The sequence below is a fragment of the Zonotrichia leucophrys genome, chromosome 1A (assembly GCF_028769735.1).
Source record: "Zonotrichia leucophrys gambelii isolate GWCS_2022_RI chromosome 1A, RI_Zleu_2.0, whole genome shotgun sequence".
Classification (NCBI taxonomy): domain Eukaryota; kingdom Metazoa; phylum Chordata; class Aves; order Passeriformes; family Passerellidae; genus Zonotrichia; species Zonotrichia leucophrys.
The window spans coordinates 68,635,439-68,651,796 of NC_088170.1; the positions used below are offsets into that span (position 1 = coordinate 68,635,439).

General features: G+C 42.9%; 1 protein-coding gene across 3 annotated transcripts in view; it reads left to right on the forward strand.

The window, feature by feature from the left end:
• The window catches only part of PRKCQ (protein kinase C theta), a 57,629-nt gene that overhangs the window by 35,837 nt on the left and 5,434 nt on the right, over positions 1 to 16,358 (forward strand). For all 3 annotated transcript variants that reach the window (XM_064703068.1, XM_064703066.1, XM_064703067.1), the window contains exons 14-16: positions 10,479 to 10,570; positions 11,981 to 12,043; positions 15,674 to 15,812. In XM_064703068.1, the coding sequence (XP_064559138.1) occupies positions 10,479 to 10,570; positions 11,981 to 12,043; positions 15,674 to 15,812 (294 nt within the window). The remainder of the gene's footprint in view (positions 1 to 10,478; positions 10,571 to 11,980; positions 12,044 to 15,673; positions 15,813 to 16,358) is intronic.

Here is a 16,358-nt window from a genome sequence, read left to right on the forward strand (position 1 = left end):
TTCTGCAGTTCAGAGCTCCTGAAATCTCACTTGTGACTCCAAACTAAAACTGAAGTGATATTTAAGTAATACACATATTTCCATGGTCCTACATGCCAACAACTGCTCAGCTTCCCAGAGCCACCACCAACAGCCTTAACACCAAAGCACACACAGGGCATAGAAAGAAACCATGGAGGGCTTGTCTTTGTCCAACCTACTCAAATCATTCCTGAGAGGTGGTTGATATCTCTTAGCTCAATTTCAGAGCAGCACTGTCTCATGGCTGCTTGTTCAGGGGTTTGTTTGGATGCCCCCAGTCCCTGCTCAGCCCCAGGGTTTGGTGGCACAAGGCCCTGCTCAGTGTAAGGTTAGGACCTGCTCAATGGGAGGTTCTTCTGCAGGGTCAGGAGAAACAAATACAACCTCTGTGGCACATCCCAGTCATCTGTGGATGTGCACCTGTTTAAAGACAGGTTAAATTTTTAACAGGGAACATCTGGGAACTGCTGTAGGTGATGTGGCACTGAGCCCAGGCATTCATGCTTAACCCCTTTGGGACTGACAGTGGGGATAATGTGTGCTGGGAATGAATCCTTTTAACTCCCTACTTGAGGAGGGCTGGTTTTCAGAGGAAAATATAAATGCCACAACTCCAAAAGCAAAGAAGATCAATATTTAATTGAAGAGATAAAACATTGACAGCAGTCACAGCTCTGTGAGGGAGTTTTTACTCCAGGGATTGCTGCCTGTATCTCCAGAGGGATGCTGACTGAAGCCAGCAGCAGAACCATGCTGTCTGTGCTCCAGCCTGGTCTGGGAGCTGTAGGTTGTGATGGTGTTCACAGAGGTCTTAGGATGAAGGAAGAGATGAGAATGTTTCAGAAGGCTGATTTATTATTTTATGATATATATTATATTAAAACTATACTAAAAAAATAGTTATATACTAGATATATATATAGTATATATATAGTAGTACTATATACTATATACTATATACTATATACTATATACTATATACTATATACTATATATACTAGTACTATATATATTAAAAATATTATATATATTATATATATACTATACTATATACTTTTATAATAGTACATATATATACTATATATATATACACACTAGTATAAAACTATACAAAAAGAATAGTAATATACTAAAACTATACTGAAAGAATATATTATATTAAAACTATACTAAAAGACTCCATGTTTCAGAAGGCTGATTTATTATGTTATTATATATATTATATTAAAACTACACTAAAAGAATAGAAGAAAGGATTACATCAGAAGAAGGATTTCATATATTCTTAGCTAAAGAATAGAAAAAGAAAGAATAACAAAGGCTTGTGACTGACCAGGCAGTCTGGACAGCTGGACTGTGATTGGCCATTAATTAGAAACAACCACATGAGACCAATCACAGATGCACCTGATGCATTCCACAGCAGCAGATAATCATTGTTTACATTTTGTTCCTGAGGCTTCTCAGCTTCTCAGGAGAAAAAACCCTAAGGAAAGGATTTTTCATAAAACGTGTCTGTGACAGTAGGTCAGGGTCAGGATGGTGCAGCAGGGACATTCTGGAGTCTGGGTTCAGGCAGTGCAGGCATGCAAGTGTCCCCTTCCCTCATGAGACCACAGCAAAAAGAGGAGAGGCCAAATGGAGTCGTGTTGGGATGCAGGTGGGATTTACTGACTGTTTAAGGGGAAAAACTGAAGGATGGCAAAGCAATGAGTGCCTGAAAGATTCATGGGTGCCAGGCTAGAAAAGCCAGATGGTTTTTTTTCAGCGCTTCAGGGCAGCAGCACAGAATTGCCCTCCTGTCATGGACAAAGAATTCTCATCCAATCTCATCCCAAGCCATCCCTGCCTCTTTAAATCTGTGTGATCTCCCCATCTTGGCTCCACAGAGAGAGAGGAGCTGGGATGGGGCTGCCCAGGCCAAAGCTGCTCTGGGCTCTGGTTGATTTTCTCCCCTGTATTTTCTCCCCTGACCTTTGCAAGCCAGCAGTGATCACTCAGGGCAGGAAAGTCACCCAGAGCTGGGAGCTGTGACAACCTTGGATGGTCCTCCAGGGCTCAAAGCACTGTGGCTGTCAGAATGTCTTTTATGGCAATCGTTTTAGGATCATGGAATGGTTTGGATTGGAAGGGACCTTAAAAATCACCTATTCCTATCCCCCTGCCATGGGCAGAAGCCACAGCACTGCTGTGTAGAGTCCCTCTAAGGATTTTAATATTGAAAATATGACATTTTTTTGTTTCTTGGAGTTTCACTGGATAGATAAGTAAACAGAAACACATGTGCCAATGCCTTTCTGAATCCCTCATGCTTTGGCTTCCTGAGCTGCTCCAGGTGCTGTGTCTCTGCAAAGGACAGTAAAAACAGGAATATTCCTGCACCAAAGCAAGGACCTCAATAGTCCACATGTTTCCAGAGGGGGAAAAATTCCTTTAATCTGTTGGCAGCTCTCTGAGCTCTGGGATGAGTTTCTTCCTCACTTCCACCCAGGTAATGAGTGACTGCTCAATTATATAAATCTGGATGGCTCTTCAGACAGGTTTTTTGGAGTCTGAATGATCAGTGCTTTCAAAACTCTGAATACTTTTCATGTTTTATTGCATGAGAATAAATGCAAGCCCAGAGTGTTTGGGGTTTTTTTTTTTTTTTGTCCAATCTCTTTTTGAATTTTTCTGTTTTATTTTACTGCAGTCATCTTTGTATCCAGATATTCAGCTGGCATAATTACATACTCTGAATTTTAACAATAAGCTCAAAGAGCTATTCTGCTATTCTGCTGTATTAGATTTAAAGGGATGCTGTTATGTTAAAGAGGAGGAAAAATATGTTTATAATTCTGTGAAATCCCAAAATCAGTAATGCCAAAAGAGTGACTAGGCATCCCAGAGCTTATGTTTTATTCGTTTTTGCATTTCACTGATCTTCTGCCATAAAAATAGGCTTCCCCTTTTTGAAAGTCACTTTTATTTCTGTTTCTTTACCTCATTGACCAAGTTTTATTAACACCCTTTACCTAAATGCAAATTAAATCTTGAGGCATTTTGACTTGCAGCACAAAATAGCAACAGAGAAGATTATCGCAACCCAGAAGAGAAGTAATCGTTACTGCAATTTAAAAGAAAATGTTACAGAAATGTTTATTTTCTGCTTTACTGTTGTATTATACTTTTTTCTTCTGGTGGTGAGCCTTTTTCTCATCCTCTGTTGCCCTTGTGTGCTTAATACTGACTGAACAATCTCTTACACTGGCAAGAAGGAGAAAAGAATGGTAAAAGAAGTGTGGTCGTAATTTGAAAATTCTTTGTTTTCCATGGGTATTTTCAGATTTCTCAATAAAATATCTCTTCAGAGGTTACTTCAATTCCTGAAATTATTTTTTTTCCAAGCATGATTTCAGTTTTCTTCTTTCTCTGACTGGCTTTTGAGGGGCAGGGCTGATTTCTTTGCATGGGGTTGGCATGGGGGCATTTCAGACCCTTTGGATGTTCAGCTCCTCTGCCTGGTGGTGCCATGGATCTCCTGAACATCCCCAGCTCCATCCTTCTGCTTTTTCTTGGAAATATCTGTCCATCCCTGTAGCATTCTGAGTACTTTGCGCTTGGAAAAAAAATCTGATTCAAGGCCAAATTTGAAGCAGCTGATGGGAAATTTTAGGAAAGCTCTGAGGATTTTTCCTCTTGCAACCAACAGGCAGGAAAGCTGGCAAGGTCTTGTTGGATCCTGGCCAAAATTTCAACGTGGTTTAGCAGAAATAGCAACATCTTAGCAGAGCTTTGGGATTTCTACAAGGTTGTGCCAGAGGAGGTGTGAGCAGCTGTAATTAAAATATCAAACATGTGAAGTTTTTGTAAGACACTTCTAGGTGATGTCAGCCCATGTGGTGTGAACTGGGGGAAGGAATTGGCCAGGAAAAGAGGAGGATAGCTCAGCAGTGGGAGTTTTTAAAGTAAAAGATGATTGCCATATTCAATACACTTTTTGTCATTGCCTCCCCATTGTCCAGCCTGAGGAAAATCAGCCCAAAATGCCTGAGATTTCTAAAAATCTGCAGTCTAGCTGCACTTTATCCTGAAAAAAAATTACTTCCTAAAATAAAAACATTTCAATTTTTTTCTGTTTTTCAACTGCTAAAATATTTACTTTTTGTGGATTTGGCTAGTTTTTGTTTCATTTTTGGTCTGGTGATTTTATTTTTTTTAAATCCACAAAACTTCAGACAAATCTTTCTCTAGCCTTGAGAAAATCAGTCTCTATCCAAGATTCTGCTGGACACTGATAGGGAAAAGCACTTCCTCTTGCAAGGCCTGGGCTGATGGTGCCTCAGTTTATCAGTGAGTGATGGGCTCTGTCTGCTCTGAGTGTGAGGAAAGGTCTGGGGATCTCAGAGCTCGAGTGGAAGCCAAGTCTGCACCTTCCTCTCTGCAAATGTGTTTTATTTATGTGTATAAATACATTCCTGTGCTTTGCACCAAGCAGATGTGCACACCATGCTGAGCATCCCAAATGAGCAGCTCAAACAGCCAGGAATGCTGAGAGTGCAAGGATTAGAACAAGAAATAAACACTGAGAGAACAGGCTGGATTGGATTATTGGGCAGCTCTAAGAAATGCTGCCATCTCCAGAAGATTGGCTGACATTACACAAGAGGGTGGGGAAAAGTATTTAAACCAAAAAACAGAATTAAAATTTGGATTGCTCTGGTGCAAATTCCAGTGGAGGTGAAGGAGTAACCCTGTGTTAACTGTTCCTTGTGACAGTGGACACAGTGAGGACTGCATTTCCCTCTTTCCCACTGGATGGGATGCTCTGATGGGATTGCAGCACTCAGTGATGTGGTGGAAAGGGCTGGAGAGGTTTTTGGCTGCCAACTGTCCAATGAAATAAAACAGATCCAAGGTGTGGATCAGCACCCAGGCTGTGCTGAGCTGCATGGAAAGGTGAGACCAGAGCCAGCTGCAGGAATTGCATCATGTCCAGCCTTTCTCCTGGCCAGGGACAGCCTAGTTCAGTGGGAATGCAGCAGGATTAGGTCACTTGATCTGGAACCTTCTCCAGGTGGAGATATTTGTTAGGGTAACTGATCTAAACACAGGTAAAGCCACACTGTCCTGCAGCATTAATTATTCTGACATCCATCCTCCTGGAATCCCTGGGAAGAAGAATTTTTGCTCCTCGGTAAATGGTGTTAAATTGTGTATTTGTATGTATGCAAGAGCTTTCAAAATGCAAAGAAAACAAAAATATGAAAATCTCTGCAGGAAAGTGCTCTGGAGGGCTTCCAGCTGGTTAAAGGACTTTAAGAGCCTATTAAAGGATGTACCTTCAAAAGATCCATTTAAATGCTGCCTGCTTTATACTCATTGTTTATAAAGTTGAAAGCATCTCTGATAGTGCCTATTCATTCTCCCAGCAGTGCAGCAGAGCAGGTTGGTTTAACCCCATCCCTGCCATGTCCTGGAGAGGGAGCAGGTGGCTCTGTGGGGAGGAGCTCAGCACAGGCACTGAGGGACTGAAAGGGCAGGAAAGTTCTGCAGCAACCCAGGCTTTCAGCACTGGCTGGTCTGGGGAACAGTGTTATTTTGTGTGCAGGAGCTGTGTTATGTTGTGCAGGACACTGCTGCCATGTCTGTGTGTTGTACAACCTCATGCTGTAGGGCTCTGTCTGCTGCAGGAGCAGCACTTCACCCTCCTACAGAAGGGTTTGTCCTGTTCCCAGTGCTGCAATGGAGAAAGCTCCTGGGAGATGGTCTAGAAGTAGAGAATGGCTGATTGCCTTGGTTTGGAAAGACAGGAGTCTGCTAAGGAAGGCAGGAGCCTCCCCTGACTGAAATTGAGAACGTAAACCCTCCCCCCCAAATTGCTATAAATTTTAATTTAAAGGGCTCTCAGGCAAAAATATGGGAGCAGGAAATAACAGTTCTTTAATAGGAAAGGAAAAATAAAAGAATAAAATAAACAATGCAGTACACTGGAACAACACTAACAGAGTCAGAACCCAACCTGACACCCTGTGGGTCAGGGTCAGTCCCATTGCAATTGTGGCTGCAGCCCTCCTGCAGTGTCAGGGGTGGTTCTGTTGGAGCAGGGATCCTGTAGAAAGGTACAGTCTTCTTCTGAAGATCCAGGGAAGGAGGCAGCTGCTGTTCCTCTGGGAAATCCAGTGGAGAAGCCATGCTGGTGTCTCAAAAATCTCTGGATTATATCCAGGTACGAATGCTTGGCTCCTCCCTCTGGGCTCACATCTCCCAATGGGATGCTGTAGTTCTTATCAGCCATGCAGTGTCATTCAATAGCTGTTATCAGCAGATGTCCCCTCTCAAGGGAGGAGTGGTTGTGAGCACTCAGAGAGAGAGATAAGGCAAACTGCCCACTTGACAAAAGATAACCTGCCATACAGATTGCAATCAGGAACACTGATACATGGATATTTGTTGTCATCTTATTGCAGGGGTTCCGTACTTTTGTTTCCTATCACAAAAGTTCCATACCTTCTTGGTGTTTCTCATGGTCAGCTCCTCCCAGCACTGATTCTTTCTCCTTCACAAAGCAGCCAACTGACTCCCATTCCCTTCTCACCCACCCCACTCTTTTATAGCATCTTCATCTCACTGGGTACAGCTGTGGCCTGTTAAAGTCAGGCCTGCTCCTAATCTTTGATAATTGGCCCAGCTGCAACTCCTTAGGGGTAAGATTACTTTCTACACTATCTTTATTTTCTTATATTCTATCCCCCTACAGACATTCTTAAGACAACTGGTGTTAAATACATCAGGAAGTGTTTGGACAATGCTCCCAGGCACATGGTGTGATTCTCAGAGGTGTCCTATGCAGGGCCAGGAGTTGAACTGTGATGATCCTTGCTGGTCCTTTCCAGCTCAGAATTTCTATGATTTTATAACTACCCTGGTGCAGTGTCCATCCCTGAGTGCAGGAAGGGCCTTTACAATCCTCCTTGAGCTCTGTGGTCACAAAAGATGGTCATGAGATCTGCCATGAGACCAAACTTTTTCTGTTGTGTGACTCCAGAACCATGACCAAGAGTTTAGCTTGAGCATTTGCCACCCAGGGATGTCCCACAGGTGGTCAGCAATCTGTCTGTCACCTGCCTGCAGGACAGAGGGACAGGGCACTCTTTCCAAGCCTCCTGCAGGGCTGTGAGGGTCTCACCACTGAGGAACAACATTCCTGCTTGTTTGCTCACCATCAACAGGCAGGACTGCTGAATTTGCAGGCAACTCCAACCTGGGAAGAGGCTAGAATCTTGACTCCATGTTTCAGAAGGCTGATTTATTATTTTATGATATATATTAATGTTAAAAGAAAATGATATATTAAAACTATACTAAAAGAATAGAAGAAAGGATTTCATGAGAAAGCTAGAAAGGAATGGAATGGAATGGAATGATAATAAAATCTTGTGACTGACCAGAGAGTCTGAGACAGCCAGACTGTGATTGGCCATTAATTAAAAACAACCACATAAGACCAATCACAGATCCACCTGTTGCATTCCACAACAGCAGATAATTATTGTTTACATTTCATTTCTGAGGCTTCTCAGCTTCTCAGGAGAAAGGATCCTAGCAAAAGGATTTTTCATAAAACATGTCTGTGACACAGGATTGCTGCAGGGGATAAGGGCATGGCAGAGCCTTGAGAATCAGGGAGTGGTTTGGGTTAGAAAAAACCTTTAAAGGTCATCTAGTCCAGCTGCCCTGCAGTGAGCAGGGACATTTTCAACCAGATAAAACCCCCCTGCCTGCTGCAAGTGCTGACAGGCTCCAGAGCCTCCCAGGACAGGCAGGAGCCATCAGCCAACTTTCCCAGGACAAGGGGAAGTGAAGTGGAGCCTGTGCGCAAGAACGTCCCCTGCCCCACTCCGACCCTTTGACCTCCTCTCTTGAATTTTTGGTGGTTTCTAGAATGGGTTTTGCCACTTCCCATATTTAATGTGCTCTGTGGCTCTGCAGATCTCAGACCTAGGAAGCTGACTGCAGCAAGTTGTTGCACTTGGCCTTTCTTGGTTACACCTCACCAATCATAATGACGTAGGGCTGATCTCAACCAGTTCTCTTCCATGAGCTGTTCCAGGAATCTGCACTTCTTAAGAAGCAAGGGGAACTTCTAAGCCCCTGAGCAGGAAAGTCAGAGTGATCCTGTCTGTTTTCAATAGGATTTATGTACCACTTTATAGCACCTGATGTATCATAAACTTCAGTACTAAACATTCCTGAGTAAAGTTTGTATTCTCCAGCTCCATGGCTTAAGGAGCAACAGGGTTTGTATATGTGGATGTAAATTATTCTGAGGGGCTGCTCCACCTTTTCTTCCCTCAAGGATGCTGCCAGAGTCCCCAGTTTCAAGTCAGAGTCCCTGGGTTCATTTAAACAAGTACATCAGATGTTGCTCAATCCATGAACAAGCAGAGCATGACTGCTCATTCTGCTGGATAAACAAGGATTTCAGGCTACAATTAGAGATGTGTGATGAGGTGTAGCCAAAATCAGTGGACTTTACAGGGAAACTGAGGGGTTTTCTCCTTGCCAGCCCCCTAAAGCTGAATCTGGCCCATTTCAGGACCCATGAGGTTTCTTCAGTCCCAGCAGGACACATGTGGTTGCTGGTGTGTTGTTGGCTAAACCCCATCACCTCCCTGTGCACCTTCCCAAAGAGCATCTGTTCAAGTATTTTCCTGAGCTCACATTGCTTCCAGCATTTATGCATTTCTTCACTAAATTTCCCACCTTCCTCTGGCCTTTTTTGCTTGCTGAAACTCATTTATGTGCACAGCCCCCTGCAGGTGCAAGAAACACTGAAAACCTGCACCCGTTTGGTTGAGTGAGGGAATTTGTGTTCTTTCCCCAGGAGGCCAGATCTGGCTTTGAGCTTGTTGGATAACAGGTGGGGTTTCCAGTGAGTCCATTTAAATAAGAGTGCTGTAATTAAGAGGATCTGGCTAAAGAAATTGCACAAATTAGAGCAGACAGCTGTTGTTTGAAAGGAACAAGCACTTTTGTGGTTTTTTAACATAGCCAGCTCTTGGCTTGCTGCCAGAGATACTTACATTAGATCTTATGGATGAAAACCTTCAACTGCTAAAAATATAAGTGAAAATAACTCTATTTACCCCCCAGAAAAAATGTAATGGGCAATAGGCAACACAAGGAAGATATTCATAAACTTTATAGCACAGCCTAGAGATGACTGACTTCAGGTGTGTACAGAACAGAGAGAGGCTTTTGAGGGGAAAAATACCACATTTCTTTTGTTTTATTCCTGCATTTATGCACAAAAGGTGAGATTCTCAAAACAGAAGTTTAAACTGGGACCATAGCTCGGTGTGCAAATCCTTTTCCTTCAGAAAAAGGTGTCCTTTCTGCTTTGTAGAGACAGTTCAGGGTGGAAGGCATCAATCCAAACCAGCTTCTGCAGGGTTCTGGTGGTGAGTTTTGGCTCTTGAAGCTGTGAGAGGATCAGTGTCACGGACATGAGCAACCTGGTCTAGTGGGAGGTGTCCCTGCCCAGAGCAGGGGGTTGGAACTTTAGGGGTCTTTAAGGTCCCTTCCCACCCAAACCATGCAGTGATTCCATGATTCTGCATCAAGGATTGGAAAAGAAACATCAGTGATCAGTTCTGCTCATTATATAGAGAGATTCCATAATTTCTGTGTGCCACAAGAGGAGTTTTTCACTGCCCTGGTCAATGGTTGCATGCAACTGGGGACAAGAGCTCGACTTTTTCCAGGTTTCTTTGATATGCAGGTGCTCAGTGGGTAAATATGATTAATTAGAATATTTAATATGAATTAATCATATTTCTAGAATCTAGAAATTAATTCATTACTTTCCCCACCAGCAAGTTACATAGAGCAGCTTTCAGGGTTAAAATCAAGCATGTGCTTGGAACAAATTGCTGTGTCTGGCTGGTGTCTCTGATGACTTGAAAGAATCAGCCCCAGGTGCCTCCCCAGAAGCTGTGCAGGGATGCAGGTGACACCAGCTTGAAGTGACTCCACTGGATGGGTACTGAACTGGGATGGGGACCAGAGGAGAGCTGGGAGTGATTTTTGCCTTTTCCACTAGAAGCTTGTCCATCTGTCCTTCTGCTGTACAGACACTGTAAAGTCACCAACCTCTTTCTGTGAGCCTGGAGCTCTGCTGGTAAAAATCCACAGCCCCAGCTGGTTATGAAGTGGCTTTGCAGTGTTTGCTAGTGGTGTTTATAGAGATCAGAGCAGGGAGGGTGAGTATGGGCTTAGGCAACCAAGAGGAGAAATGAGGAATCTAAAAAACAAAAAGCTGTTTTCTTTCCAAAACCCTCACAGTAACACTTTCCTTCCTCTTTTTGAGTGCCTTCTGTGTGTTTTGATTTTTTAAAAAAAATATTTAAACTTTTACCTTGCTCCTCACCACCGCTTATTTCTTCTCACCTTTCTCACCTTTTCTCCTTCGCTAGGAAAACCTCTTTTTTGTGATGGAATACCTCAATGGAGGAGACCTCATGTTCCACATCCAAAGCTGCCACAAGTTCGACCTCCCCAGAGCAACGTAAGACATTTACTATTGCCTTTGGGCCTGATTTTATTCTGTGCTCTGCCACTGCCCTGCAGAGATCTTGGGCAGATTATTTCACCTCTCTCCACCTTGTCCAGCTGAAAAGTGGGGGTGATGCCTGTGCTGGAAGCCTCTCTGTCCCAGCTGTCTCAACAGAACCATACAGGACATTCTCCCAGCTCAGGGAGGGACTGGAGTGAGTCACTTCCCATCCTCTTCTCCCTCCCACAGAAGACTTTTAGTCTTGGCTTCACTCAGACATGACCTTGCTTCTTTTCAACACCCTGTAGCCAAGCTGCAGGACCTGCTTAAGCTGAGGTCCCCAGCCCAGTGGTCAGAGGTGAAGCTGTTGTTTGTCAGAAGTAATGGGATTTTCCCTTTTTTCCCCCCTTAAAGTTCAAGGGGGTGGGGTGAAAACCTATCGAAAGCACAAAAGGCAAATTTAAACAAAAAATTAATATACCAGCAGAGAATTAAATATGTATTTAGCTTTGATTAAAGCAAATAGAAGAATTAGAATAAATGAAAGGTGCTTTTGATCCTTCTGCAAGCAAAAGGTATTTTGAAAGTCAATATTGAAACCACTATAGGAATTACATTTATTTAATAATTTAATAATAAAAACCCACACCATCTTTTAAATCAGTGTTTGGTGATATTTTTCAAATGAATTTGAACATCCAGAATAAGTGCCAATGGATTGAAGACTGAGGGAGCAGAGCTGTGCCACACTGGAGGGGGATATGATCCTCTGGTTTCATTCCCTTCTGGGACAGCATTTTCATTCTTCACATTGATGCTGCCTCTTTGCAGCAGGATGTGGTGATGTCCTTCGGGTCCAAATGTGATGAGAACAATGACTTCAAGCTCAAAAAAAACTCCAGAGAAAGCCCACTAGCCTGCTGGATAGCCCATATAATGGATAAGCTTTCAAAATCAGAAAAAAAATTCTTCACTGAAAATGCGGTCAGTCACTGGAAGAGGCTGTCCAGGGAAGTGGTGGGATCACTGTCCCTGGAAGTGTTCAAAAAATGTGGATGTGGCACTTGGGGATGCGGTTTTTTAGTGGTGGTTTTGGCAGTGCTGGGTTAATGGCTGGACTCGATGCTAGAGGGGTTTTCCAGCCTAAAAAATTCCAGAATTCCAGGATTCTTTGAAATGCAGGTCATAAATCTGGGCAGGGAGTCTGTGTGTGCTCCCCATCTCAGATTCCCCCTGCTTTTGGGAATCTCACATCACCCATCAGTAAAACCCAGTCACCCCAATCCTTCTGGAGACACTCCAAACCTTCTGGGAATCTAAGGAAATTTTGGCTCTTGTAGGGACAAGGTTTCCATCCTTTTGGGTCTAGTTGAAAAAACCTTTGGGAAGCTCCTGTTCTGACCTGTGCCTTCTGTCATTCAGGTTTTATGCTGCTGAAATCATTTGTGGGCTCCAGTTCCTCCACTCCAAAGGCATCATATACAGGTAATTTTACTCTTTAGTGTAATTAATATGCTAAATGCTAAACCTTTTTTGCTTTTTCCTGCAATGGCAGCAGAGAGGCTGTTGCTTGGCTGTACTTACTGGCATTGCAATTCCCTGCAGATTTCCCTTCTACACAGTTTGGGTGTTTTATTTTGAAGACTGTAGAAAAGGCAGTTTTGATCCTTCTTTCAGAACCCAATTCTATTTCAGTTAACAGTAAACCAAAACTTTGTAATAATTTTTTACATTTAAAATTTACACAGAACCATTCACACAGCACCCAGTGTAGGCACCTTGTTTATGCTTTCAACATATCAAGGTCAAGTCAGACACAAGAAATTTCGCATATCTGCTGTGCTGGTTACCTTGGGACAGTGGTGACAAGCTCAACCCAAGTAACAAAAGCAGGGAGACAGTGATATATCTTAATTTTGGATTAATTTTGTGCACAGTGGGGAGATGGGATTCGTCTCACCATCATGAATCTGAGTTGTCTGTTAAGTTCTTCTTGTAGAAAGCAGAGAGTGGAGGGCATCATTAGGTTCATCAAGCCTGTGTTAAAATGTGTATGAATTCTAGAAATTAAGCCACAGTCTAATTTCCCATGGCCAAAAGGAGGAACTGAATTTCTGGGGAGCTCTGGTTAAGCTCAACCTCATGGCAAAATTCAGTTACTACATTGCAGCCTTCTTTAAAAGCAGAAAACAAATAACTTGTCACAAATAAATGAGCAAGCTCCCTACAGCAATGATGTTTGCAGAGCCCAAAATAAGCTTATTTCAGTGTTTGTCATGTAGCATGAACATTAGAGCAAATGCTGAAAGTGAATGACTTGCTCACAATCCATTCTCCCTTTAAAACATGAGTTTTGATTCTTATTAGTACTCATGTGGGAGCCATTTATAGTCTTTATTGACCAGTGATGGTGATTGCATAAACATGAGATCAATATCAGTGGCATTAAGCTAAGATGATCTCTGGAGCCTCAGCAACTTTTCTGTCTCTAATTATTATTCTCCATGAGTGAAAGGAAAAATTTTCTGAAGTGCACAAATCACTTGGCCACGTCTGTTATTTTTAGGCAGTCTTCTCAGAAAATCTGATTAAAAATATCTGCAGGACATGGTGACTTTATGGCAGGGCTGCTAATGCTGACATTTTATTTATAATTCACTTTTTTACTTGGAATCACTGTGCCAGTGCTGTGCTGGGGTTTGGGACCCATTTCCTCCTGAAAGGAGAGGGGTGCTTAGAGTCTGGAGCCTTGGGAATTGAGGGAAAATTGGGACATCTGGGCACTGGGTAGCATGTGGATAGGAAGAAATATCTCATTCCCAGAAGTTGGTGATATTGCTTTGGGTATCAAGCATTGAGAGAAAAGATTTAACCAGTCCCACTCTTTTCCCTTTTTCACTGAAAACACTGACAACAAGGTCAGCTGAGAACACAGAGACATCAGTATCTCTGTCAGAGCAAACTAAGCACTTAGGAAAGTGAATAGAAATAATTTTTGAAGCTGCATCTCTTGTGATGTTGTAAGAATAATGAATCCAGCTGTTCTGTCTCATGCACCCACGTTTGGAAACATTGCCTTAAATTTTAACGAATGAGCCGAGGTGTTTTTTGGCAGAAACTCCAGTCCCTGGAGCCAATGAGTTTGAAACTCATCAAAATAATGAAAGGGAACTGTAGGTGATGGTTTTTTTGTTTTGCTTCGATCTACCAGATGAATAAAAGCAGTGCTGGCAGCCCGAGATTGATCTCAACGTTGTAACTAAAATAAGTCATTCCAGCTGGAAATTGTGACAACATGAGTGTCTGCCACTTGGAAGGCAAATGTGTCTCAGTTTTCTCTGTATTTCTCTTTGATTGATGACTCCCATTTTGTCTGGGGCCATGTTCTTGCAGCACACAACAATTTAGTGTGTAAACACTACAGTGTCCCCCACCCTGATGGAGACCTGGCCCAAGCAGGACAAGGAGCTTTGCACAGAAGGATTCTGAAGAATCATCTTCCCTGCAATTGCAGGCCATTATCCCAGGAGCATCAAGCCCTGGAAATTACTTTCTTTGAGGAACATTTCTGAAAGAAACCCACATTGTAAAGCAGTTGTCAGAGGGAGGGTGTCCCTGCAGTAGCCTCGTTGTTTGGCCTCTTGCCTGAAATGTGGAAAATCACAGAATCACAGATTTACAGAGTGGTTTGGGTTGGAAGGAACCCTAAAGATCACCAGACCCCTCACCATGGGCAGGGATGACATCCACAGGATCAGTCCCCAACCAAATTGGCCTTTTGGCCAAAATATGTGTAGGCCCTGAATTAGTGTGAAAAATAACAATTATACCCTCAGCTGTGGGTGTAATTGTTATTTTTATTTATTATTTTTATATATTATATTAATATATAATAATAATTATATATATATATATATATATGAAGACACACAAATGTGTCTAGGTGCTTTGGGAGAAGGAGCAGTGATTGCCAGCACAAACCAGGCAGTGCAGGAATGTCTGTGCTCAAAGACCAAGTGAACCAAATTCTACCCACATCCCCAGCTGAGTGCAGCATCACTGATCCAAACATTTTACCTGGGTCACTATCTCAAATCAAAACAAATCAAAACAAAACCTTTAGGAAAGATTTAAGAAAATTAACATGGAATCCATGCCACTCTTCCTTTCTTTCTGCTTTTTTCTGCTTTACAAAGTTTTCTCTCCTTTCACAGTTAGTTCCCACTTGAGGACCTCTTTGTTCTCCACCAATGGTCATGATTCATCAGCTCGTTTGCTTTTATTTCCTTCTCTGTCCATTTCTGTTTTCTTCCTCTCTCTGGGCTCTTTGCTTCCCAGAGTAGCTGAGAGCCTGAAAACTCAGACAGCAGCCTGGCAGCTGAGTGTGAAAGGCTCTGTAAATCCTGGGGTTCAGATGGTGCAGCCCAGCAGTGGTGGGAACTCTAAGATTATTCTGGGATTATTCTGGGATTATTCTGGGGTTATTCTGGGATTATTCTGACCCTCTGCAGGGCTTGTGGGTCCTTTCTTCTTGTGGCATTGGTAGAGTTTGCACTACAAGGGAGATGTGGCAGCAGCTTCAGAGAGAATATTGAGATTCCCAGGGGAGGAGAGAGTGAGAATTACCTGCTCTCATTCTCCAGGCTGTGTTAGGGCAGAAGCAGCAGCTGGCACAAAGCCCTTCTTAGCTTCATTATTGTGCATCCTTGAAGGAAACAGCTTTTAGAAGATGTCTGGGGTGATGTGATCCTTGGAAGTGTCCAAGGCCAGGTTGGATGGGGTTTGGAGCAATCTGGGATAGTGGGAGGTGTCCCTGCTCATGGGAGGGGATTGGAACTGGGGCATCTTTAAGATCCCTTCCAAGTCAAACCACTCTGTGATTCCATTATTCTGTGTCTTCTCCAGCAGATAAATCAGTGCTGCAACAAGAGAAATGCAGGAGGGGAATGCTGAAGCCCAAGAGAGCAGTTCCCCATTTATCCCTCAGCCTTCCTTTGTATTTCCAGCATGGAGGCAATACACAGAGGCAGAGAATGAGTGTAATAAGTGTAACCTGCTAAAATAACTTGTGTGCTTCACACTTTGAAGAAATTGGTTTTTTCTCTCCCTCCACAGAGACTTGAAGCTGGACAATGTCCTCCTGGACAACGAGGGGCACATCAAAATTGCCGACTTTGGGATGTGCAAGGAGAACATGTTTGGAGATGCCAAGACAAGCACTTTCTGTGGGACTCCTGACTATATTGCCCCTGAGGTAGGTGTGGGGCACAGGAAGTGCTGTGGGACAGGGAACATCTCCAGACATCACTGTTGTGCACTGGTGGAGGTTGCAAAGAGCAATAACCTGGTTAGGAGCACTTCCAGGCCAGAAACTGGATTTCAGCACAGCTCAGAGTCTGTGTTGCTGTTTGGCATTGCTTATTTTTTTGTGGCTAATTCATTTTTTGGTGCAAGTGGAACTTGGCTTAAACCAAGGAAGAGAATGCTCAATGGAAATTCTTTTTGGACCATGGCAGAAGAAACTCCAAGAGGTCCTGCAACTGAGGGACAGACACAGCCTGAGGATGCTGACTGTGCTCTTTCCCTCATTTCAGGTTTTAACCAGACATAAACTTGTTTGGTTTTTTTTTTTTTCCCTAGAAAATTTAGATGTTTTGGACTAGATCTCTCCAGAAAAGAGAAAGTTTCCTTAACCTGATGACTTCACACAATGATAGATCCTACTATGGAGAGGCTTTGACTAATTAGGTGGCCACATAAAATATTTTTTTATATTTTCCTCAGAGAAAAACCTACGAGT